General features: G+C 36.3%; 1 protein-coding gene across 1 annotated transcript in view; it reads left to right on the plus strand.

The window, feature by feature from the left end:
* Positions 1 to 27146, plus strand: part of LOC125240794 (cuticlin-1) — an 86252-nt gene that overhangs the window by 1360 nt on the left and 57746 nt on the right. Inside the window, exon 2 of the mRNA XM_048148883.1 lies at positions 20941 to 21128. Coding sequence (XP_048004840.1) covers positions 21079 to 21128 — 50 coding nt within the window. The 5' untranslated portion in view covers positions 20941 to 21078. The remainder of the gene's footprint in view (positions 1 to 20940; positions 21129 to 27146) is intronic.

A 27146-nucleotide genomic window follows, 5' to 3' on the forward strand; every position in this document is an offset into this window, starting at 1 on the left:
TAACTAGACGGATATAAGCATTTTCGTTATAACTGGTACTTGTAAACTTGAGTAGTTTTTGATATTATAACTATACGTGGCTCTACTATCGATTCTGTGATTGATAACTTGATCAAAATATACTTAAATACATTACCCGGTTCCACTATAGGTACATGTTAAATCAACCCCTTTAGTCATAGACGCGCTACAATCCTCATCTTGATAATACTCATTTATCTTAGGTACACCATTTTAACATTTGTATTTATTTGTGAGAAATAATAAACATAAATAAATTGGTTAGTAATTAACAAAGGCCTTGAGACTCAAAGCACATATTTAAGGGAGTTATGAAGTATCTGTTGGCCACTCCCGCTCCCCACTGAAAGTGCCGCCCACTCCCTCTCGGTTACCTCACAGTTACCCTTTGTCAAAAACGCGAACAGTTGATCTGCCATGTCTCACTCATACAAGCATGGTACGCGTTCACCTACACGAGCTTAGAGTGTGTGCTAGGAACGCGCCTCTTTCATATATTTGTTCACCAGTGTCCGAGGTGTGGTGTGCTGAATGCAGTCGATGATAAATTGTACTCTGTGTTGTCATATCTGTGAATTCTGTGATGCTATGACAAATACTACCGCTTCGAAACTATTGTTTACCTAATTTTGGCAAAAGATTCATCAATGAACTACCACAATGAATCAAGTAATAACCACAAAATTAAAATTAAAAAAAAAACCCCGACCGCGGCATATTGGACCGATTTTCATGAAACATGGCTAAGAATACTCCCGACTAACTCAGCTTTCTAACAAAAAAAAATCTAAATCGGTTCATCCGTTCGGGAGCTACGATGCCACAGAAAGACACACACAGACGGACAGACAGAGAGACACGTCAAACTTATAACACCCCGTCGTTTTTGCGTCGGGGGTTAAAACGTAAATCGGAGACAGTGTAGATTATTGTTTCTAAAATCTATAACTTTGTTGTAAAGCGGTTAGATTTATATGTTATGGTGTGTTATAAAGGCGATCGTCGTACATACTAATAGACTAACAGTAAAACCATAGTCAATTAAGGACGGTGTAGACAAAATTGTTAGCAAAGAATAAAAACACGTTGGCCTGAGGGTTTAATCGATAGTTTATACATAAAATCCAAAACCAGGTAGGCAAAGTACATGAAACTGCTCAAGTTTCAATGCCATTCTTGGCAGTTAAGGTGTTGAAAGAAGAACATATAGCGGTAGTTTATATCATGTCTTTACATCCAAAGGGATAAATCCTTAGTTGAAATAGCGTTAAGATTTTTGCCAATATCATATGGCCACACCTAGCTGATGCGTCACCACCGACTGAGTGGTGTTGTTCGTGAATTTTAATCACATTTTATGACCCTTAATTGCTTTCATAGATATTTACGAGTATAAGCAGCATTTTTTTTAAATGAAAGTTTGAACCTTAAATTCAAAATAGTTACTTCTCTCAAAGCAAAGGTATTTATGTGTAGATAAGATCATCATCATCATTTTAGCCATTAATCGCCCACTACTGAGTATAGGCCTCCCTTCGTTTACGCCACTTATCCCGGTCCTGGGATAATCTCATCCAGAAGTGCGCTGCAGTTTTTTGAATGTCGTCCACCCAATGAGCCAAAGGGGTTAGCAATTTGATTTGTTCTTTCCAGGCGATTAAATACTTCTGTAACTATCTAATCATTTTATGAACAAATACTCAAAAATAAAACACTGATTTGAACTTTCACGATTATTACACATAATTATTTTTAAAATCGGGACTTAATCGCGTATGACTACATATTAAACTGCGGCTACATAACCATTACATTAACCCGTGGTCTCGGAGAAGTCTCCGAGACCACGGGGACAACGCCGTCCCTGAAACGTTGGAGGTCAGTTTAATATGTAGTCATACGCGATAAATCCCGATTTTAAAAATAATTACTCAAAAATATATCAGGGGCTAGGTGGTAATTATTTGTTTTTTCATAAGTACTACTAAAGCATGCGTTCTTAGCTTAGGAAAACTTTGTGTTCAATATCATACCAAACTTATTCTATAAAGACAACAATATAAAAGTAAGTAACGCGCATCGCATCGTTAAGTTGACTGAATGACTAACACCGCGAGTCTCTCATTGGAAAATAGGTTCGCCGCTCATTTTCCTATTATAACACTCGCGTTATAAGTGCAATCGAAAGAAAGTGGCAACGACTGAAGCCTCCGAGTCAGTGCTCGCACAGAACTGGGTTACTCGTACGCGAAAATATAATTGGCTTTATTTCTCCGTGTATCGTTCACGCGGACTGAACATCTGTGGACGACGCACTTATATGTCGACCACACGCTAAAATAGACCTTGAAACGTGAAATATGATGTTCAAGATTGTGTTTAGTTAGTAGACTCGTTCATTATAAAAGATTAACGTAAGGAAATAGTGCTTGGATGTCGGATCTAATTACTGAGAGAGATTTGATGATCACCACGTTTTTATGATATAGGAGGTAAACTAGCAAACGAATCTTCTGATGATAAGAACATTCAAGACTATGATGATGGGTGACCAACATGCCACGGATGATGGTTTTATTAAAAGGTGTTGCGGCACCGGAACTGCCTGCTTTTCATTAAAGTTTAAAGGCCGCATTAGTTCGGTAGCACTCAAGTTTATTACTGAACAGCTTAATTAGCTCTAGTTTATGACCAATAGCCGTAGTCACTAGCTGTATAGTGGAAGCTCAAGATAGGCTTGCGGATAAGTGTTGTATACGTTGTAAAGTTTTACATTGAGATGTTTTCCTTTATTGGGCTTAATTGTTCCTTGTAAACCCTTTAAACGTCAGCAGCGCTAAACGCGTCCTCGTCGTCTGTTAAGCCTGCGGCGCCAGTGCCCACTAAAAGTGATATAGCGGACGTTGTTAAAGCGACTCTACAGTCAGTTATGTTTATACCTAGATATTTTTCTGGCACGAACGTCGTTGTAAGTGCTTGACAAAATAAAAACATCGACAATCCTTATATCGATAAATAGCCTTACATAAGGGTGTTAATTACCCCTAAAAATAAAATCTTGAATAATAATGTAAGAAATTATGTAAACTATTAAAATAAATGAACAATAATAATAAAACGAACCATTTTTATTATTATTGTCAATTTATTTTCAAACATCTGACATTTGTATAAAACATTAATGATATGACACATACATTCAAGCCTATATTCCCTAAACTGGGTAGACAGAGGACATGAAACTAATACGCAAGATTCAGTGCCACGTCAATAATTAATGACCTAATTTTAATAATTAATGACATATTATAATGTATGTTATCGATGAACTAAATATTGGAAAGCAGTCACTATCAGTGTCACTTCGTTCGTGCTAGAAAAATATCTAGGTATAGTTATGTCTTGTATTCGCTCTTCACCAGTCGACATTTTGCTGACACTTATTCGCGTTCAAAAGGTTTTTAAGCAATATTTTATTCTCGTGTTGGAATATTCTGAACATTGCAAAAAAGTCCAACTTACAAACAATGTTAAGTTTATAGATGTTACGGTTAAATATACTGTTTTCCTCAAGGTGCACAATCGGATATTCAAACGGACCTATCCTACATATATGAATATTTCCTGATACTTTATACACCATGGACCTAATACTGAGGACTCACATGCGATGCGTTAGTGTATCGGCCGGATATGCGGTAATCGTCCACAAACAGTTGCTACAGTGCAAACCAAAGATGCAAAGGCCTCTTCAGGTGGTAACACATCACACACATTGCGTTTACACCCGGAGATTGATAAAACCTGCGAATTTACCCTTCAACCGTAATGATTATTAAACAGGCCAAGAGCTCCGCCGTAGCCGCTACCCAGTTATATTATAATAAATAGTTACACCCGATTCTCGTTATTAACGATGTCGTTATACTTACATACATTCTTGTTTGTCACTCCCGTATTGGAATACACAGCCATGAAAAACCTTGTCCCCTCTCCCGACACTGCTTTTATAGTCTGTTTTATGTAGACTTGAAGGCCAATGATGATGATGATTTTTTTTGAAATTTTCCGTGTAACTAAAACGTTAACAGAAGTAGTAGCGTAGTAGCCAGAACCGTAATAAATACTTTCATTAAGTTTCACAATATTTCCCTTTTTTTTTTCGTCATAATCGCATAAGAAACTCATACAATGTAAATGGGAAATGGACATTAATTCAGGCTCGCTCTGCCTGACCCACTCACTAAGGCATGCGACTAGTCTCACACTCTTACATCAATAAATTAAACTTATCTAAATGAGTTATTATATCTCCTGGTTCCTTCTAATAAATCACTCGCTATTAAATTATGAAACGTGTCGAATTCGGGCTGCGAGCTAATGAGAAGATATGTAGTTATTTCAGTTAGAGGTTGTATTATAGTTAAATAAGCGATTTTTAAATAGGATATTTGTTAAAACTCCTCCTGTGAGCTATACAACCATTAATCATAATCATCATAAAAATTAATGATGATGGAAATGACTATATCTTACTAGTTACCACAATAAGTACCTACTTAGCCAAGTAAGTAACAAGTCATATCCAATATTCATGTGCCTCTAAGGGCCACATGCACCAACGAAAATGGAGGGTTAACCCACCATTTTATATGGAATTTGATTTGACAGATGACAGCCCACTAACCCTGAGTTAAGTGGTTGGTGCAAGTGAAGTTTGAAATTGGGAATAAAATTGAACGAAGTTCTTTACATTCGACTTTTCAGAGTTCAGAGTGAAATAGAAGTTGTAAATAGACCTTTAAAATATGTATAAGTAGGTGCCTAAGTTGTTTCGGTTTTCCTGATATTTATTGGCATTATTCTGTTTCTTTTCTGAGCGACATTGACCTCCAAAATCACAACTCAATCGTAAAACTTTGACCCGCCACAAGTTTCCTTTAAAACCCACATCCTTAAGCCCAACTCTCACTCTACCGCAAGATAGCGGAATTCCATAGAATCATTATTAATTTATTAATTTATACGCTCTCTCCGCACGGTCGGGTGCGCAGCATCCCCGCCGGATAACGCCACTACGTGATGGATTAACTACGGTTAGACGTGCTTATGATTCTGACGTACGTGATCGGGTGTTCGTTTTTTATTGATTCAGTCTGCTCAATTGTTGACCCTTGATTGTTTATTGTTCATTTGCCGTTTTCGTCCACAGTTGCGAAATATTCCTAATTAGGTACCGCGCTTACCGTTAGACGATCCGTCAGTTAATTTGCGTGCATTTCTTATATAAGATGTATGAAATTCGACCCCGGAAGGACCGAAGAACATTGTAAATTTCAGTGTCAAAATAGAGGTTGTAAATACTTTCGTGAACCAATTTGATCTTTACTAGATACAAATTTTTACTAGATAGCTGGGCAATTTCAACTGATTAATTTTATCCATGTTTTAAACTATTAACTTCCATATGTATCCACTGAACACGCGTGCCATATATCACCTATATTAAATAATGCAAAAATTGTAAAACATGGAAAAAATCGATTAGTTAAAATCACCTCTGTTCCTTAACACTTTACGAATCGTCAAGTAAGTGTGGTGTAAATTTAATGACCGATACGATTTGTTAGCGAGATCATCCACTTAGCGCTAATCGACAACAGAGAAAGGTAGTTACTCAATTCCCGTGACAAACAAGCGTGTCTACAAACCTACATCTGCGGTAATGAGCCCTCCTCAAGTCCTCATACATAATGAGTATTGTGTTAGATCTTTAATGGAATATACACACAAAGCTGACAAATGCATATATAATTATATGTATAAGTATTTACATTGTATGTGAGCTTTGTTAAATTACGACATACAAAATCTGAAGAATTGGATGATGCATCGTGAAATTTTTGAACATTATCATTTCCGTTGTAACTACTACACCTTTTTCAAAAAATATACATTTCTACATAATCGAACATTCGCAAGTATCTTTCACCAGAATCCCAAAAGCGGCGGTTATTATTTCTTCATTTTTAACCGTCGCCTCAAATCTCTCAAGAAGGACGGTTCTCAAGTCGTCTGTATGTTTTTTTTTTTTCTTATGTTTGTTCCTCGATATCTCCGTCGTTACTGGACCGATTTTGAAAATTTTTTTTTTATTGAATGTATATGCATACAGATTGGTCCCATTTTTCTCAGAACCCAGTTCTGATGATGGGATCCTGGAGAAATCGAGGGAACTCCTCGAATCTGAAAGGCATACATATGGTGATTTTTGTGTTTTTAAAGGAATGACATGCATTTAGGTACGGAACAGTGACATTTGGTGCAGTGGAACTGCTGATGATGGCCAGAACGGAACTCTTCAAATCTGAACGGCACGCTTATAGTGACTTTGGTATTTTTATAAGAACAGCATGCACTTACGTCCAGAACAGTGAAATTTGGTGCAGTGGAACTGCTGATGATAGTCAGAACCGAACTCCTCAAATCTGAACGGCACACTCATAATGACTTTGGTATTTTTGTAAGAAAAGCATGCATTGAAGTTCAGAACAGTGACATTTATTTAGTTATGTTTGTTAAGCATTGTACGGATGGCATTAGAGAAACAACAGCTTCGATGAATATATGATTTATTCTGACTGATATTAGGCAAGGTACACGATTATATAGGCAGTGCTTACGTACTACTGACATAGGTAAATACATACTACATCACTCTACATCAGCATATTGAGTTTTCAAGTCAAAGTTTGTCAAGCTTCGATTTCTTATAATCGGATTCATGAGGAATTGAGGAAACTCCCCAATCCTTAACGTTATACGTATATTCATTTGTGTTGCCATCTAATAATTAAAGCATTAAAAGCAGTTTTAAAAAATACCTACACATTTCTACATAATCCAACATTCGCAAGTAGCTTTCACCAGAACCCGAAAGGCGACTTTTTTTTTTTCTTAAAAATTATGTTTATTGTATTGCGGCCATGTTTACCTACTGCAAAGGTCCTTATCAATGATCAGTCATAGCCGTGATACCTACAATACTTTTTTTTATCCATTTCACATTCTACATTCAGTAGTAGGTACCCTTACCATCAGGATCTCTTAATTGATACTAAATCGATGTCTGTTTCCATAAATAATGTAAACGTAATAGACAATTAAAATAACCATGTTGCTATTAAGTTAATGCGTCAAAGTCTGTGTTTAACCTCGTTTAAATGTCACCAAAAATGTCAATTTTCCTAAGAATTCTTGCGGCAAATGAATTTCGTGCGGCAAAGTGCGATCTTGCGCACACGCAAACGCGATGTACCGTACGATGCGGTAACTTGGGAACGCGCAGACCCGGCACTAGGGCTTGCAATATCGGACGATTTTCAATTCCGGAACTGGTTTTCGAGATTGGCCTTCAATTCCGGAATTCCGGAACTAGTTCCGGAATTGAACAATTTTTTTTAATTTTGTTTTCTGGTGGATTTCTGATGAAATAATACTATTTTAAATTGAAATTTATTATTAATCGACGTTTAAGACAATAACTTCGTACCTGAAAGGCATATAACAACTGCAATTTTCATTTTTGTAATTTTACAGGAGAGTCCATTTTGTGTCAAAATCGGTCTTGCTAAGTATTTCGAACAACAGCAAACGATACAAACGAGGTTTTAGTGCCAGTTTTGTGATAGTAATTAACAATAAAGTAAATATATTTAGCATTATTATTTAATAGTACATATTTGACACATCATTCAGTATTAAAAACTACATATTTTAGACAAAAACTAAATAAAAGTACCCCAAATACAGTGTTTTCCTTCTGAACTTATTTCATATTTGAAGATTTACAGCAATATGGACGAGGACAACATTATTGTTTTATCAAATTAATCTAATAAAAACAAGGGTTTTAAATGCATATGCATCGATTGTCCACCGAAATAATGTAAAAGTAATAATTAACAACAATGGCAAAACGTCTTATTCACATAAATGTAATAAAATAAATATTGAATTACCTGTATCAGACTCGAGGCCCAAAAAGTCAGATTTCCTGATTTATACCTAGGTACATGTACAATTGTACATGTACACCTTGAATTTTTGTAAAAAATAAAGCAAACATTTTCCATACATTGCAGTAAAGTCCACCAGTTCAGTAAAACATAAATAAATAAATAAATATTGGGGACACCTTACACAGATCAACTTAGCCCCAAACTAAGCAAAGCTTGTACAATGGGTGCTAAGCGACGATATACATACTTAAATTGATAAATACATACATATATACATAGAAAACATCCATGACTGAGGAACAAAATAAATATCTGTGCTCATTACACAAATAAATGCTCTTACCGGGATTCGAACCCAGGACCGCGGCTTAGCAGGCAGGGTCATTACCAACTACGCCAGACTGGTCGTCAATATGCACACGTCTTTGTGAAAAGTGTATAAGTACCTAACTACGACGTTATGCTTGTGAATGAATGTAATTCCAAATACTACGATTTGCATCTGAATTTAAGTTCGCAAAACCAGAAAGTGACAATGGTTAATATTAGAGGGTTAAAATTTAAAATTACACTATCTCGCTCTAACTAGCCCCTTTGGCCATAAAATAGGGTACTACCTGAGTCCGAGCAGTGTCTAAATTATGAATTTACATATTTCTTATACATTCTGTGGTAATTTTGTAAAACAACCAGGCTGATATTACACGTTTTCATCTAAAAATATATATTTTTTCAATTCCGGAATTTTCGAGATTATGTGTTTCAATTCCGGAACTGTAATATCGGAAAAATTGTCCGAAATTCCGGAATTTCGAGATTCCGGAATTCCAGAATGCAAGCCCTACCCGGCACCGAGGCGGTTACGGCCGAATATAGAAGCTTGCTACGTCTTAATAGCGAGAACCGAGCTGTCGGGTTTGTGAGACGACTTTTTTCGAGTTGTTTGAACGGTTTCATCTCTGGCGGACGTATAGGGCGTATTTAGTTGACAATATTATAGTTATATGAGATAATTTAAAAGCAAATTATTGAAAAATACTCTTTAGAATGCTAATCTCCTCTCAATAAGCTCTTAATACGTACATAAGTAGTTAATACTTATATTCCATTCAAGCTAAACCTAGGATTAATTAAAATTGAAATTACCTACTTACATTAATACAATAGTTAGGCACACAAAACAATACAGCAAATAAAATCATATGACGTCATAAATAGAATTAATTTCCAGCCACAAAGCAGTTTCCAGTTTTGCAATAAATAATCATAATACCCACATTAAAATTGAAATTAATTATTTTAATTAATGATTGAATTACAGACCATGAACGTCATCGATAGAAAATTATTTAGTAGTCGGTACATAATTTACAAATTCATCTTACTTTTAACTTAAAGTCGTCATTTCGGGATGAAATATGAAATCTTAAAATTATAGTTGTTATAAATTCTTCAACAGAGCCTCTGCCTTGAGTTTTTGCCGTTTTTGAATATGTTACTCTGTCTTAATCATATATGGTTAAAGTGTAGGAGGATAAGAGGTGCCGTAGCCGAATGGCATATCTGCGACGCGAAACGAAAACGAAACGCCGCGAAAGGTAGTCTGGCTCTGTCGCGCCAATACGCAAGAGCGATAGCGATAGATAGCTACGAGCGTTTCGTTTCGTGAACGTTTATGCCATTCGGCTACGTACCCAGACCAGAGGTCCCCCAAACGTTTAGTTACTAGAACCAAAAGTGTTTGGTCGATAGATACTATATACTGAGTAACGTTTTCTAAAACTTATATTGACCGGGTTACAGACCGTGAATACGTACCTTTTTCATCTTTGTCGAACTTTCGATGTCTTGAAGCAGTTACATGCATCAGGATCACGCAAAGAGTGCTGCGACTGCGTCGAAATATCGGGAGCTCGACAATAATCAAAAAGGTAATCACGGTCTACAACCTAGTCAATATAAGTCTAATAAAACTAACCGTGATACCGTGAATCATAAAAAACTCGTATCATAATATGTTTCCTCACATGTAGATACACCTACTGTGTAGAGGTTTTGAGCAGTACCTAAGGCTTCTCACTGCCAATTCTGCGAGACTTTCGCGGCGACTCGCAGCGGACCGCGACATTTGAAATTAAAAATATAACGGACGCGCGATCTCTTATAAACAATTGTTCCGATTTTCCTCAGAAATTAATGCAACTTCGCTCTCATTATCAAGTAGAGGAGGCACGATAAGTGTTCGAACATAAACGACTCACAAGCACGTACGCTCTGAGCAGGTTGTATGCGTTACAATACACATAGTTGCACACAACTATAATATGTATTTGTTTTACCAGAAATGTGAGAATTATGGCGTATTTAGTATATCTTATTATTTACATATACAGACATACTGTGTACATATAAACACTGTAGAAGTACTATGTAAATTAATATGGAACCGTAAACTATATGGCAAAATGATTGGTCACTTGATACGACATGATACCTTCTTTAAAAATATCCTAGAAGGAAAGGTGAAAGGAAGAAGAGGGCGCGGAAGACCCAGGAGGAGTTTTGTTGACCAGCTCAAGGAGAAGGCCGGTGTCATGTCGTATCAAGAACTAATAAAAAGAAAAGCGGAGAATAGGGAAATATGGCGCATACTCCACCGACAAGAGCTACATTAGCTCTTAAATAAGAAGAAAAACTATATGGAATAGAGTTACCTATAAACACTTACATAATTAATTACATATCCAAAAAACCCAAATACTTAGTTATACTGCTCACACATAGGCATACAAGTAAATATATATGTCTTAAGACCAACACTCCCGTATGTATGTACTGAAATAGTTATTACAATATAATTAACTTAACCAAACAATTTGGATAACAAACAGATAATTGTATACTTACTATTGTAATATCCATACTAATATTACTAATATTATAAATGGGAAAGTGTGTGTGTCTGTTTGTTTGTCCGTCTTTCATTGGCCATGGCTAAACGGAGCAACGATTTGACGTGATTTTTTTAAGTGGAGATAGTTGAAGGGACGGAGACTGGAAAGTGACATAGGCTACTTTTTGTCCTCTTTCTAACCCCCCACTTACCTAAAACGGGGGGCGGAGGGGGGGGGGGGATGTTTGTATGGAGCACTGCGCAATTGCTGCTGTGTGGTAGTGGGATGTTTGTATCGAGCACTGCGCAATTTTTGCGAATTTAACGCCATGTCCTATAATATTTATTTATTTATTTATTTAATTTTTGCGAAGCCAGCGAAGCCGCGGGCAATAGCTAGTATATCATAATTCAATATTTATATTCATAATCATAATAAAAATTCCTTTCCGTTAGCAAGAGTAGTCAAATTTTCGTTCGGGACTTTGTAGATTTGTGAGTTTGAGTCAATTACTTGGCGAGAACGAGGTTAACGCGCAACGTATGGTTTGATGTGGTATGAAATTTCTTGAGAAGTTAAAACGTTGTAATGTTTGTATTGAATGTATAGTTGTTAGTTGTATTTGAATTCATAAATATTGCGATTTCATGGCGCTTACGTACGCTTATATTTAAGTTTAAACAAAGAAGTGATGGTATAGGCAAGTGAAGATGGTAACGGTATTTGAGATAGATATTATATAAATTAATAATAGCTATGTATTACTGTTGTATTGCATAATTCGTTAAGTAGATAAATAAATGAATGTTACTTACCATACTTACCTACCAGTATGGAAGAGAAAGACATGCTGCGCCGACCCCGCGTGTTTGGGATAAGGGCAAGGGAATGATGACTTACCTATACAAGTTATTCTACTATTTGGTGCACATACCTACTATAAAACATATCTAATTATATTGTGTGACACGGATATCAGATTATGATGACTCCGATAAAATTGAGAGCAATAGAAGAAAAGGCTAAGGCACTGTTGATAGTGTTGATGTTGTGATGATCAAACATTCTGAATGATGTGTCTGAAGAATCACCTATTTTTTTCTTAATATTAAATATATACATAAATATTTTATAACGAACATGTGACTTGTAATTTTATTATCAATTATAAATTAGAGAGCGGATTTCAGGTAGCGATTTAAATATTAATATAGATATGACTGGCATAATTTATTACTTTTTTTATACACAAAAATGTATCGGAACATTTTTTTAATTGTTTTATTACTTAAGTTCTTCTTCTTTAGTACCTATTTATTCTGCATTACGACTCAAAGAATAAAAAATGAAAATCAGTATAACTTTTATTACGACTCAAAGAATCCGCGGACGGACGGACGGACGGACGGACGGACGGACGGACAGACAGACAGACATGGCGAAACTATAAGGGTTCCTAGTTGACTACGGAACCCTAAAAATGAAAATAAGTCGCTTCCTGTATAGAAACTCCTATAAGTATACTTTTCTTTAAATAAATGTCGTTTGTTGCATAAATAACATTAATTTAATCTAATTATTCAGCGAAGTTTGCGGTGGGCGATGCAATAATAATAGATTGTAAGACCTTATTATAAACCACATGAAATGTATTTAAAAAATTGCACTAGTCACATCCATATTAATATTTAAATCGCTACCTGAAATCAGCTCTCTGATTATAATATGTTGTAAGTATTTACACACAATCTGCGGGTTTGATGGACAGTAACCAGAAATTCGCCATGCCCACTTGTCTTGCCCAGGATGTCGGAGCGAGATTTTCGAGAGCTGATGAATAATGCAACGAACGGGCTAACTGTAAATAAAGAATATGACAATGTTTTTGGTAACTGCCGTCCAAGTTCGTATAAGCACATACATATTACATATTTGTTCGCGTTAGCCCGTTTTCACATTATCCGATCCGATATTGGATGTCGGAAGGATTTCAATGGAAAAAACCGAAGATGGCGCCTGTAATGTATGGGATATCGGTCCGACATCCGATATCGGATCTGAAAATGTGAAAACGCACTTATTTGGACATGCACATTTAAAGTATTGATATTAATTTCAACATTATTTTGCCACGTAGGTATTGGCTACGTGCACGACAATTACGCCCACTACCATGTGAATTTGAAGTGGAAAATGTCAAAAAATGACATGTAAACAAACACTATATTTTAACGATTTTTCGTTAATTTTAAATAAATCGAATAACAAGAGCTACTATTTCAAGTGTAATTTAGGTAGATAGATTATAAAGACAAGGATATAATACAAAAAATCAGTTTCCAAAGCATTACTCACGGTATAAACTTCTAACCCCAGACTACAGAAAGAGTCAATAAATTGGTGCTGGCAGGGCATATAAGGAATCTTGAAGAACATAGGAGTAATGGTACAAGTTCTTCGAGCTAGTGATATGGTATTCGCTAAACCTCCGTCGCGTTAATGCCATATAAAACAAATCTAAACGTAAGTACGTAGTCATGTCCGCGGCCGCAGAAATATCCGACACGGGCCTATTCCCAGGCTAGGCCTGAATCTTTAAACATAATCTTTTACGGTAGGAAAAATACTAACAGCGTATTGAACAATATTAGGTAAAGAAAGCTTAAATATAATTTATTATCATGTTTTGTTTTGACATGTCACTTACGTTTTCTTTTCACCGTAGCTATCCATTTAGTTCTTTGATCCAATTTCCAGTGTGCTCTAAGAAACGCATAGAACGTGGAACGACTATTTATGTCATTATTTTTACAATTAACAACGAAACAACATTGAAACCCCATATCAAACATTACACCACATTGTATTATATTTTATGAGTTTTGATAGATGACAACCACAATCAGTGTCGATTTTGACCACCGCAAGCACTGCGATCGCTTTGCTTACCCCCTCCATGCACTTCGCACGAAGCCAATAAGTACCTACCTAGGTACCTAGACGCGCTAATTGTATTAAATATTGCACATTTCAATAGACATGGACATGATGAGGCTTACAATACATATAACAACTTATAAAATGTAGAAAGCACGAAAACAATGAGTTTTCGCGTTTAAATAGAACACCATATCGAGCATTTTTTTAATCAAACGTTTTACGCGTAGGTTGCAAGGTTAATCATTGAAAGATATTCGGCTAGATAAGAACATTTCAGCATTTTACGCACAATGAGATTACAATGAATAAAGTGCCTAGTGAATGATGACAATGATAAGACATTAAGAAAAAGAATTACACAAATGATCACTCATTAAACAACGCCTTACAGCTGTGCCACCCACTTCATTATAATAAATTGTTACAATGTTCCTCCATATATCTTACTGTTCTTTTAATTTAAATAGTAGGTATCAACGTTACAAAAGCATTCTTATACAGACGGCATAAGAAACAATATTATAACTCTAGTAAACGTTCTTATATGGCCACGGCTGACAGAAAGACAGTAAATTTAAAATCGTTATGGATTGTGGCAGCTTATCAAAAGTTTTACAAATTCTATTTGTCATTTATAATAGTAATGCCACCATCATTCTGAGTGCCGCGTGTCAACGTTCATCTTTGTGTCACGTATAAGGAGGCTGAAGCCATACAAATATCATTCATTCATCCAGGCCGTGCAACTAAATAGTTACAATGTAAAGTGCTTCTGTTATGACTACTGACTACCTTAGACAACCTGCAGGGTTAGCACATGATTGCCTCGAGAGTATGTCGCCGCGAGATAGACTACCCGTCCTTATGTCTTTAATACAGTCAGAAGAAGACGTGTGATCTATCTCGCGGCGACATACTCTCGCGGCCATCATGTGCTAGGCCTACTGCAGCATGTCCGGCTTTGAATAAAAACGTATTTGGATTTTGTGTTTTGTTTTTTTCCCCCTTCTCATGGGTTTGGACTTGAGAAAATAAATCGTCTTATATATTGCGTGATGTCACGGAATACTGAGAAAACATGATTCATTCTAGACAAATTTCTTATTGTTAAATCTTGCCTAACAGAAATTATAATTAAATAAAATCGTATTAGATTAAACCAAATGAACTCTATAGATGTCGTCGTTAAAATCTTATTAATAATTCATCCATTACAAACCATTAGCCTTTAAACAGACAAGCTCGCGGCTCAACTTTGAATATCAAGGATGCCCTAAGGTGTTCAAACAAAACATGCTGACCAGTTTAAACAGAACTCTCTTTTCCGACTAGAGTTCATAAGACAATGGGACTTTAGAAGAAGGGGCAGGGGTCACGAGAACTGGTAATAGCAGATGATTACACGTTCGGATAGTAATTTTGACTCCAACACACCCACGCACAGGAGCGGCATTTGATTAGAAAAAATAATGACCGTCAGTAAAAACGTCCAAGAAAGGATTCGTGAGATTTGCTATGCTCTGACTTGAATACGGCCGCGCCGTGGTGTCCCATTAAGTTGAGTGAATAAATTAGAGTACGACTTACGAGTATGCGTTAGTGGATATTCTGATTATATTCGTACTATCAATAATAATGTCTGTTGTCTGTTTTTTTCTTATCATATATGTTTAATAATAATTTTGATCATTTAAAAAAAAAACAATATTTGTATCCATTGTGTGTTGTTGGCGTAAGTGCCGCCATTTAACCTAGTGTAAGTCAGGTCCCCGCAGAAAACCAGCGCTGCGGATGTCCGCGCGGCATTATGCTGAGTGGGGGTCCTATTTTAGCGTCTAATGTTTTTTGTTTGCATGACTTCTGTTTTATTTGTACTTTGTGGCGTTAAATAAATGTTTTTTTCTATTCTATTCTATTCTATTCTATCGAGCAGTAACTTCAGAGACATAAACCACACTACGGCTGAGTCACGTTTGACCGGGCCGGAGCTTCCGGGGCTTCGTTTTCTCTGAAAAGCATCACTTGTCATAGAAAATAAAATGCCGGAAGCTCCGACCCTGTCCGGGGTTTTAGTCTTTAGAAAAATGTCTTGAAGAGCGCTACTGAAGAGCGTCCACACACAGACAGCCGTCCTTCATATAGGTGTATCGTATGACAAAGAAGAAGAAACCTGTAAATTAGAAATCTCACGCCATATCTTATACAGGTACAATAAAGTAGTGCCTAAAGTAACATACTTTAAGCACTGCTCGCTTTAAAAGACATAAATTTTCATTTCCATCATACAAAACAATACCCGACTTCATAGCTCTAAGGAGCACACTGAAGATTTTCTCACATCGTTAATGCAAATAAAAACAAAACGTCAATCGATAGTATCGAGTTAACGGCTCTAAAGTACCGGAAACGACGTCCAATTACGTACGAAAGATGCGAATTGAAGTCGAATCGAGCCGCCGGTCGTAGATTATTGATAGGCTCCGGAGATGTTTGATTCCAATATGTATCGAATCGACCTTATTATTCGCAACGGACCATAAATTATTTATAGTAAACTACTTGCGTGACTATTGAGACCAGCAAGGATAAAATTTAACATATTTTTAAGAATATTCTATACGCATTTTTTTATACTCTGAAATACCTACTCGGATAAGCTTTATGATTTACATATTTGCATAATTTAACCTGCATGTCAAAAACATCATAAATTTGATCTGGATATGATATAGATTGGATCTGCCAATATTGACAGTTTTTGGTTAAAGAAACGCTAATTTTAACACTGAATTTTCCATACCATATCCAGATTTTCTGTTAAACCTAGCTTTCGCTTCATAATATAAGTACAAAATTTTAACTGTCAAATATTAGTTATTAGTGTTATTACGCTGCGACTACAGTAATATTAGCTTAATTTAAAACGTGATCGGCTGGATAAGTCGCAAGTGGGGACCTTTGGCTGCAATATCGCATTATTCAATGCTAGGTTGCTAAGGCCAGCAACAGTGCCTGTCTTATTAACCCAAGAGGCCAAACTCGTCTGCCACTGCGTGCAGACAGACAGGGCTCTTGTATAACAGCAATTCCCGTCAACTTTGTACAAAAATTAAGGGAAAAGTTAAATTTGTTTTTATTAATTCCTATTTTGTTACCAAGATTTTATTGATGAATTGAGATTTTATTAAGTTTTATTTCGTCATTAAGGTTCTCTAGTATCTATATTTTCTTAATTATAACAATTATCCTGTATATATCTTACGAAAGTCGAATTATATTACTAAATGTTGGTAACAAAATAGGATCAATTAAAATTTGCTGACGTGGCATTGTACAAAGTTGACGGGAATTGCTGATAAATAAAGTCACATAAAGTAGGTATGTAACTACCTACTACTATATACAAGTTTAAAGTCTGACCAGAAATATATGATTATTGTCAAGAGGGCGCTGTTATTCTCAATGCACCTATGCAGTTCAGTATAAATAAAAAAAGTTCTACTGGAATTCTGCAACAGACGTCTCGTCATATACAGAGTGGAGCCTGTAACAAAGGCGAAGAATTGAACTGTAGGCTATTCTCCTTATACTGATCAACATTTGTTCAGTGACTTTTAAAAATTATGAAGTATTTAAATTTTTAATTTTTCATACAAAATAAATATTAGCTTCAATGTACGCCATTATTGTTGTCATTGACGTTGTCTGTCACACTTAAGACTTAACAGAATTCGCAATACATTACGGCTCACCTTTTAGAAAAAACTTTCAAGGGTGATAAAAATCAAAATACATGTTATTTTTAAAAGTCGCCGAACAAATGTTGATCAGTATAAGGAGAATAGCCTAGAGTTCAATTCTTCGCCTTTGTTACAGGCCCCACTCTGTATATCTGGTCAGGGTGCGTAGCCGAATGGCACAAACTCTCACGAAACGCTCACGAAACGAAACGCTCGTAGATATCTATCTCTATCGCTCGTGCATATTGGTGCGACAGAGCCAGACTATAGATGTAGTGCGAAAAGGGTTTCCTTCGGAAATGTTCGTATTTGTCATGCTAGTTCAGTCAATGTCAGTACATCTTGTACTGACACTGACTGAAATAGCATGACACGTTCGTACGTCTCTGTAACAATTCGAAGGCAAATCTTTTCGCACTACATCTGTACCTTTCGTGGCGTTTCGTTTCGCGTCGCAGAAATGACATTCGGCTACGGCACCAGGCTTTAATTTTAAATTTAAGATGCGTCAAATAATATCTCTTGATTCAAAATGATATCGATTTGATGTGTCCGTGTCAAAAATTTCGTTTTTTTTTAAATAGGCGCATTTTACACTGACCTATCCAATACATATCGTATCTAGAGCTAACTTAAGTAGCGTAAAAAGTTCGAATTGGTTTGTCAGTCATGATTGAAGCATTTTTTAGCTTGCTTATTTTTTATCACATATAAGTACTTAGAGTAGATTTACAACGACGTGATCTAGTAAAAATGTATAATTATGATCAGTATTACATTTCATACAGGTGTTCAGCATGATTATGGGTTTGCGAACTTATTTTAACGCTATCATAAATTATAGAGATGCTAATTTCGGCAATTAGGAGTAAAAATGTAGGTATGCATTATTTTTTAGAAAGATCATAACATACTTAACATGGCAAGCTTAGGTATGTTAAAATGTTAGACTGTTAGTTTTTAGGTTTTGCCTTTTACATATTTTATTATATCAAACTTCAAATATTAACCAGTTTATTCAAACATTCTGGGTATACTCGTACTTATATACTATTATGTTATTTCCATTATGTGCCATGTAACTGACACCTCAATAAAATCCCCACAGCTATGTCATTTCAAACAATGACTGGCAGACATTTTTAGCAGCCGATGAAAGTAGAAATTACCTTGTTTAGCGGCGATGTCGCTCGGAGTGGGTGTAAACTATACTGTATTGTTGCTTGCTAATTAATATGTCTTTCCACGCCTTTAGGGTTCTTAATTTTAGATAGAAGAAATAATTTTATCTATAATCTAGGTATATTTGTATAGGGGCCTAATGTGTCGCTTACAATTTTTTTACGAGTATTGTGTACTATTTTAATTACTTATTTTGAAATTTAAACACGTTCTCTCACTAAAAGCAGCATGTTGAACCTCGTGGTACAAATGTACCGTGAGTATTACACGACTTTAACAAATTTTACATCCCCAACTGTTTCTTAGTCCAGTCGAGAGGCGGCCTTAAACTGTAGTGAGTAAGGTTTACCACAGGTTATCGTTCGCGATATCAAGTTGTAAGGTGCGTACTCGATGGCTCGTAACACTTACCGTTATCGCGGTACCGTCCGTCTGACGGTCACTCGGTCTCTGCGTTTTCATTTCCACGTCGAACGGTATTCAATTTTCGAATTTCGCGCAGCAATCTTATCACTCTTCTTGGTCCTCTTTATTAATTTATTTACATAAAAAATAAGGAATAAAATAAATCAACAGCTCAGGACTTTTTCATAGTATGTACTTATATAAATACTAGCTTCTTCCCGCGGCTTCTCCCGCGTACGGCGTACCTACTAAACGTAATCTCTTTCGAAATTTGGAATAAAATATCCAAACTAATCTTGCTTTCCCATAAAAACTTTGGACCCCCATCACCCCCATAGGAGGTGAATTTTGAAAATCCTTTCTTAGTGCTCCTCTACATTTTATAAGGAACCTACGTGCCAAATTTGGAATCTCCAGTGTTAGCGGTTTCGGCAGTGCGTTGATACGGGCCCATTTAGACGGTACGAGAACTCGCATACGAGTTTTATTACATTGCGTTATTTGATGGCTGTGCAAAATTTTATGTAACCTCAACAGCCCGCAATGTAACTAAAATCGCATGCGAGTTCGGACGCCGTCTAAATCAGGCCTAAGTCAGTCAGTCAGTCAGTTACTTCTTTTATATACTCGTATTTAGATAAATGTTTGTCTAAATATCAGATCTATCTTTCTAATCTATATCTTTTCTTTCATAAGAACATGCGTGACAATAACAAACATAATAAAAAGTACCTAATTAGCGAAATTGGCCCGCGGTTCTCACGTGATGCCGTGACTAAGGGAAATAGGGATTGATTTTTATTATGCATTATACTGCATTTAATTACCGTATGAATTGTAAAGTTGTTCCGAATACCGTTTTTATTTGTGTTTATACCTATCAACGGGTTAGTACTTATCTACACCTTTTTTGCGCACCGATACCAATACCGTTGAAATGATCAAATGGAAAGATTATACATTTTTATCATTATTACCAATAATCAATATCAAATTAGCTTTTAAAATTTCAAATACGGCTCAAGTGCATTCAGTTGAGCCCGCGACCTAATCGTGATATTCGTGATATCAGAACAAAACATGACCTACAATTTGTAGTCGGTTTGTAGTCACAACAGAACATCAATGAATTGCGTTTATTTTTTGTTACAAATTAAGAGTGTAGCTACAAATTCCGTTACCCGAGGCGTGGCACACTTTACAAACATGTTCGGACAGAAAAAAACCCTCTGTCCGTGCTCGTGTCCGATAATTTCAGGACAAACGAGCCCTTTTGTATCGACTCGACTTTGCTTTGAATAAAACTTTGTATTTTACTATCGGTAGAAACATGACCATATTGTTTTGTATTCCTTTTATTACATATTATACGGCACTTTAGTAATTTTCATGTGTACCTACTTCCAGATTCCTATGATTATTATGCTGAGAAGTGTACCTACGGGCAGTAGTACACTTCTCAGCACATGGGATAGAAAATTACTACAGTCCAATTTAGTTCGTCCTCGATTTCGAGACGAAAAATCTCGAGATTTATGTCATAACAATCCAATTTGACAGATTTTGCTCTGACTGTCTAATATAAATTGCTGTCAATTTAGCTGTACTGTTAATGTGACTTGATTTTCCAAGGCCTGTTTTGAAATTTGTACATGATACTTTACCATGTGATTGAGGTATGGTACATCTGTTTAATAAATAAAACAAATAAATAATATGTGATGCCCATTGTTTCAGATAACAAATATAAAATCATTGGGACGAGCAAGTGCAGTGCGGTGACACAAAGGATTATGTTCAGTGCCAAAACTATTCTTGTGGCCAAAAACAGAAGGTGACAATCGTGCTGTTCATGTCAGTTTAGTGTTGTGAACAATGATAATTTGGCGAACGAAGAACCCTAGTCGTCGGAAAATAAGTGGCTGGTAAGTTTTGAGCCTTTTCAGTAACACTCATAGTAGTCATATTTAGTAGTCGTAGTATACTCATAGTAGTCACAAGGTAATAAATGTGGAAAACACAGAAGCCTTCTCACGCTTCGTGTAATGATCGTTTTTATAGGATATCTCTAGTGATTTCAAATCTAAAGTATATTATTGCACAAAACAAAGGGGTGGTGACGGGTTAAAAATTTCACCACCCGCCGTCTTCCCGTGGGTGTCAATGTCGTACAAGTCGACTGTGGGACATGGGTTGAATTGTGGCGTAGGCAAGAGGCTGGCAACCTGTCACTGCAATGTCGCAATTTCGTTTTCTTTCAATCCTTAATTGTCAAGAGTGGCACTGACACTTGAGTAGTTTCATGTGCTCCGTGGCACTTTGTAGGACACAGGCGTGAATCGTGATTGTATGTTTGTAAAACAAGGGTCTTTCAGTATGGAAAGCTTCTTTTATATAAATAAGATAATAAGGCTCAACGCAGATGACGCCGCAGTGCAAATTTGAATGAATATTTTGAGATAAAGAATGTTTCGAGATTAAATTAATCAATTATTGTCAATGGAACTTACATTGAATAGGGGTCCAGCAACTAGATTGTTCCATAAATTTTATTCTCTGTATTACGGGTAAAGAAGTGATTGCACTTTGGTTTTGTAATACCTATTATTTACTTAAGCGCAATCACATCTAAAAGGCAGAGGTACAATATTTTATGGAAGACTTCGATTACAGTAGAAGATATCTATAGGCAAAGTGAAAAACAGGCTTTTTAATAATAACCTTGTATCACGCTCTTACTATTAAGTTCAAAAATCACAATTTTTGTTGACTTTCAGTTCTTGAAATAACTGTCCTCTATTTGTATTTTAAATAAATACTTAGTACTTACTTAAGAAAATTGCACAGTTTATAGGTGCAAGCCACAAAAACCAATGTTGTTTTTTGCTAAAACTGTGTCCTATTCCTAAGTATGGTCCGCGGGGCATCGTCGCAGTTAACTATGTGCGCAGACGCAGTCCATGTATCTTCATCATGTGTTATTGCATAGTTGCAAACGTCCGTCGAGTAGAGAACTCGCAGGAGAATACCTCGTATATATTGATTTAGAATACCTCTGGTTAGAATTTGAAAGGGTTGTCAATTTGTACATGATTTGTGGCGCGAAGTAAAAAGCGTGATGTTATAAGACTAGCGTTGAGTATAACTTGCTTAGTATCGTGTACAAGCCAAATGCGTTACGTATGGACAAGATTTTACTATAAAGGAGAAACTATGCACAGATATTATTTAAAAATAATAAGTTAAATTCTCGAATGCCTAAGTCCCGTATCCGTCACAGACAATTTGGTCTTTATTTGAAAATCCTAACGTTATTAATTCCCAAGAAAATTTTGGTCATCGGCGTTCCAGGGGTAAAATGGGTCTTGTGCAGTTAATTCAAATTTTTATGCGTCGATTCATGTATTGTTTAACTTCTTGTTCACTACTTGCTTCTCCGTCGTTATTATCGACGGGAGGCCCGCTGGCTCGCTTATCTAGCTCGAAATAGCGGAGTAATTTCATAGGTCGTGTATCTACTTAACAACCAGGAATATACAGATATTATTATATATATCCACTTTAAGAAAAGTAAATGTAAAATATTCCAGCAAACAAATCCAACTTTCTTCTCCGTCGACTTCTTTGCAGTCGTTATCCACGGGAGGCCCGCTGGCTGGCTTATCTATCACGAAATAGCAGAGTAATTTAGCACTAGCACTACACTAGCACTACCCACTAGTCGCGTAGGTATCTAACAGGAATATGATCCCTACCTATATTGATTATTGTTATGGTGGCAGGACTCCCGCCAACTAGCCATAACAATATCAATATATTCCTACATAAGAAAATCAATAAAATTTAGTTATCTAAAATTTACATTCAGCTTTATTGGTAAATTATAATGAGTATAAGTACTAAGTACATGAACAAGTGATTCAACATACGATTGTTTTTTTTTAATTAAAAAATATTTTTTTAGCAAATAACTAAAAGTACTGATTTTTTATTTTATTTATATTATTCACGAACTTCACTCATAACTAGGTATTTGGTACAATTATTAAATTAATTATTCAAAACATTAGGTACCTTATTAATTATTAAGTTTGTGTATCGTAATAAACCCAAATTCACTCAACTTCTTTTACAAACGAGCAGACAGGTCGCCACCACAAACATCATTTTAAAAGTATTCGAAAGATTTACTTTTATTTATTAATTTATCTGGCTAAACATTAGATTTTAAATTAACTAAGTATTTAACGCACCTAGGTACGTAAACGCTGTCATTAAGTCACGTGAGGAAGTCACTACTAAGGAAACAATATAAATTCTAATAAATAAGAATTAAATTTCTTCTTAATAGATACAAGTAGGATGGAGGAGGCTCATTCATTAGGAAGCTAAGTAATTGTGGTGCAAATGACACTTAATTAGCTCTTTAATTAGTAATTAAGCTTTATGTTTGTCTAGGAAAGTTTTGTTTCTGTGTGCATCTTGCTTCACTACTAAAATGTAGGTAAACATGTGCATATATGTATATAATCTTATACTTTTAAACGAGCAATTCTTGTATATTTATTTATTTATACCGACGATCTCGGAAACCGCTCTAACGATTTCGCTGAAATTTGTTATGTGGGGGTTTTCGGGGGTGAAAAATCGATCTAGCCTTAGATTCCGGAAAACGCGAATTTTCGAGTTTTCATGAGTTTTTCTTTCGCGTTAGTAAACGTAAAATATGGTCGTTAATTTCGCCGCGCGCGAATCGATTCCGCTTAGCTCAGTCGTACGAGGTCGGTCTAATGTACGCAGATAGATCGTAGGTTGAGTCAGGGTTTCGAATCCCGGCCAGAAATTAAGTTTTTGTTTTTTGTCTTTTTTTTGTTTTTGTATTTTTTTTTGTTTTTGTATTTTTAAGAGTTTTTTTTTTATCTAAAGACGTGATATATTAAAATAGAACCGAGCGAAGCTCGGTCGCCCAGATATTATAGGTATTATATGACTTAGACATTAAGCTCATTAACATGAGATACACTGGGACAAATCTCGACTGGGGGGCAAATGTAAGTGGTCCATTTTTTCCATGTTTTACATTGTTTACATTATTAAATAAAGTTTCCACCGATTATATATGGTAGGCGTGTTCAGTTCAGTGGATACATGTAGAACTCAACATCATAGTGTAAAATGGAGTAGTTACAATTTGCCCCCCGAGTAGAGATTTGCCCCGCTGTACCTCACTCTTACAGTACAGGAATCAAAATTTCAGTAGGTAATTTATGTTGATGGGTTGCACTTCAGATATTAGTAATTACCTAACTTATTGCACTTAGCATTATTACCCCCTTTTTCACGTGAGATGTAAAACCTATAGTTGTGTAAATAATTTCTGTTTTCAACGAATAAATGATATTCTACGGCCCAGATTTTAGGGTTCCGTAGTCAACTAGGAACCCTTATAGTTTCGCCATGTCTACCTGTCCGTCCGTCCTCGCAGGTTAAGAAAGCTGAAGAGTACCACCTCTAGCTCGTGAATGCGAATGTACGCGCTGGTTGTCGCTGCCTCATGCAGATGTATACCAATTTTGGATCCTCAAGTCTTGATATTGATTGTCCGTCTTTAACTCTCTGCGACAATCCGAAAACTTTCTATAATCATCCTCCGATTTACCTTATGTAATGAATATTTTAATTTAATATTTAGAATAATTTCCGCCGTGTACCATTCCCATAATTAGATTTTACACTATTATTTATTTTGCGAGGAACACAACTATCCAACCCCTCTAAATATTGAACCATATGTTTAAAAAATATTAAAAAAATCACAAAAGTAGAACTTTATAAAGACTTTCTAGGAAAATTGTTTTGAACTTGATAGGTTCAGCAGTTTTTGAGAAAAACTACGGAAAACTACGGAACCCTACACTGAGCGTGGCCCGACACGCTCTTGGCCGGTTTTCATGTTTTCCCTTTCTTGCACTGACGATAGAGCAGTGTCATGTGTTCTGTCCGCTCTTTTTGGGAATACAGGCATGACATTAGGTATGCAGCTTTTATTTCTATAGGTCAAAGCTTTGTTTGTCCAGCTCGCTTGATTTATAGCGTCATAATGTGATTTCGGAACTCCAACTATGAATGATGCGTAGCCCCTATCCGTCTTATGCTTTATTTTTTCTACTATGATGCTTACTTCATTACCACAAATGGTTGAACATGAGATTTTATTTGCTCAGCAGTAGTTTCTGACATCAAACGCCAAACATGCAGGTGCCTTTTCTTTCCCATAGCTTTTATTTCCAAAGTAGTATTTTCACCTCTAATGACATTTGTTAGTTTCTGCCTACGGTTTTTATTATTAGGAACCTCCTTCCAGTCGTTATGAGGGCCTGATGAATCCCTTCCTGTTGGAGAAATATGAGAGTTGACCTCAGTTACAACAGGGTTTTTCGCTACAAGCGGTGAAGTCTCGGTTTTCGTGGCCCCAATTTTATCAGCTGTAGACGATGTATTCTTTGTTTCCTTAGCCGGTTTGCTAGCCTTTTCGGCATAGGTTTGAGCGTTTTCAGATCGCGGTAAGGTATGTAACTCCTGTTGCTGGCACGAATCATCATCGGATGCAGATATTTTAGGAGATGATTGGTATGCGAGTTTTTGCTCAAGTACCCTCATTTTATTATCTATTTCCCGTATCTCATTTCTGGTCTCACCGAACGAATTCAATAATTGTTGAAGTTGCACGGCCTGCGCGTCCAGTCGAGCCGTGACCTCGGTGTAACAGTTTCATCTCGTTGATAAGCTGATGAACACTATGTCGATCGGTATCATCGTCCTCAGAAGTGACGTTCGATCGGGGACGGCTGCCCCGTTGTGTGTTTACGAAATGAGTGTTTGTGGATGTGTACGTGTTATTCAGGTTGCTTCGAACTGGTGTAGAACTGTTATTAGATTTCGGCTTCATACACGCGCACTCAGGGCAAATCCAATTGTCTTTAAAGTCTTGGGAGAAATGTTCAAACTCCGTCGGTTGTAACGCGAGACACTTTAAATCGTAAGTCTTTTTACACTTATCATTTGAACATTCCATGTATTGAAGACTGAAAATATTTAACCCGCAGCCACTGCACGTAGATGCCATTTTAATAGTACTTTATAAATATGTAAATATGTAATTTTACTTTATTAAATTCGCACAAGATACAAAAACACGTCCGTTTTGTTGAACTTGACAGCTGTCATGCATGAAACTACTCAACTTTCAGTGCCACTCTTGGCAAATAAGGGGTTGAAAGAAAACGAAACTGACATTGCAGTGACAGGTTGCCATCAGCCTCTCACCTATACGCCACAATTTAAGCTATATCCTACAGTCGACTTCTACGACACTCACTGGAAGAAGAAGGGGGTGGTGAAATTCTTAACCCATCACCACACGGGGCGATTATGTGTATTAAAAATGTAACTACATACCTCCGTCATTACCGACAGCTGTGTTCAAAGCCTGCAAATCAGGCCCGGCGCCGGCGCATTGATTGATGAACGCGGCCCACATACCGCACGCCTTCCAGGAACAGTTAACAAGTGGCCCGTTTTGGTGCAATCATTAAGATACCCTTGTGAAGTCGGGTTATGAAATTCATCACCTCCCTTTCATTCCGTGGGCGCCGTAGAACATTGGGATATGGGTTCAATATGGTGTAGGCAATTGGCTTGCACTAGCAACCTATAACTGCATATTTAATTTCACAATTTAGTTTTCTTTCCCCTACATTGCTAAAAGTGGCACTAGGACAGCTGCATCCGCTCTGCCTACGCTTTTTGGAATATGTAATTAATATATACAAATAATAATATATTTTATGGTGTAATCTGTAACACGAGAAATAAATTATGTGCTCTCCAAACTGTCCAACATTTATTGAGCAATTTACTCAAATGCACTTAAATCTGTCAAT

Source organism: Leguminivora glycinivorella, chromosome 2 (assembly GCF_023078275.1).
Source record: "Leguminivora glycinivorella isolate SPB_JAAS2020 chromosome 2, LegGlyc_1.1, whole genome shotgun sequence".
NCBI lineage: Eukaryota > Metazoa > Arthropoda > Insecta > Lepidoptera > Tortricidae > Leguminivora > Leguminivora glycinivorella.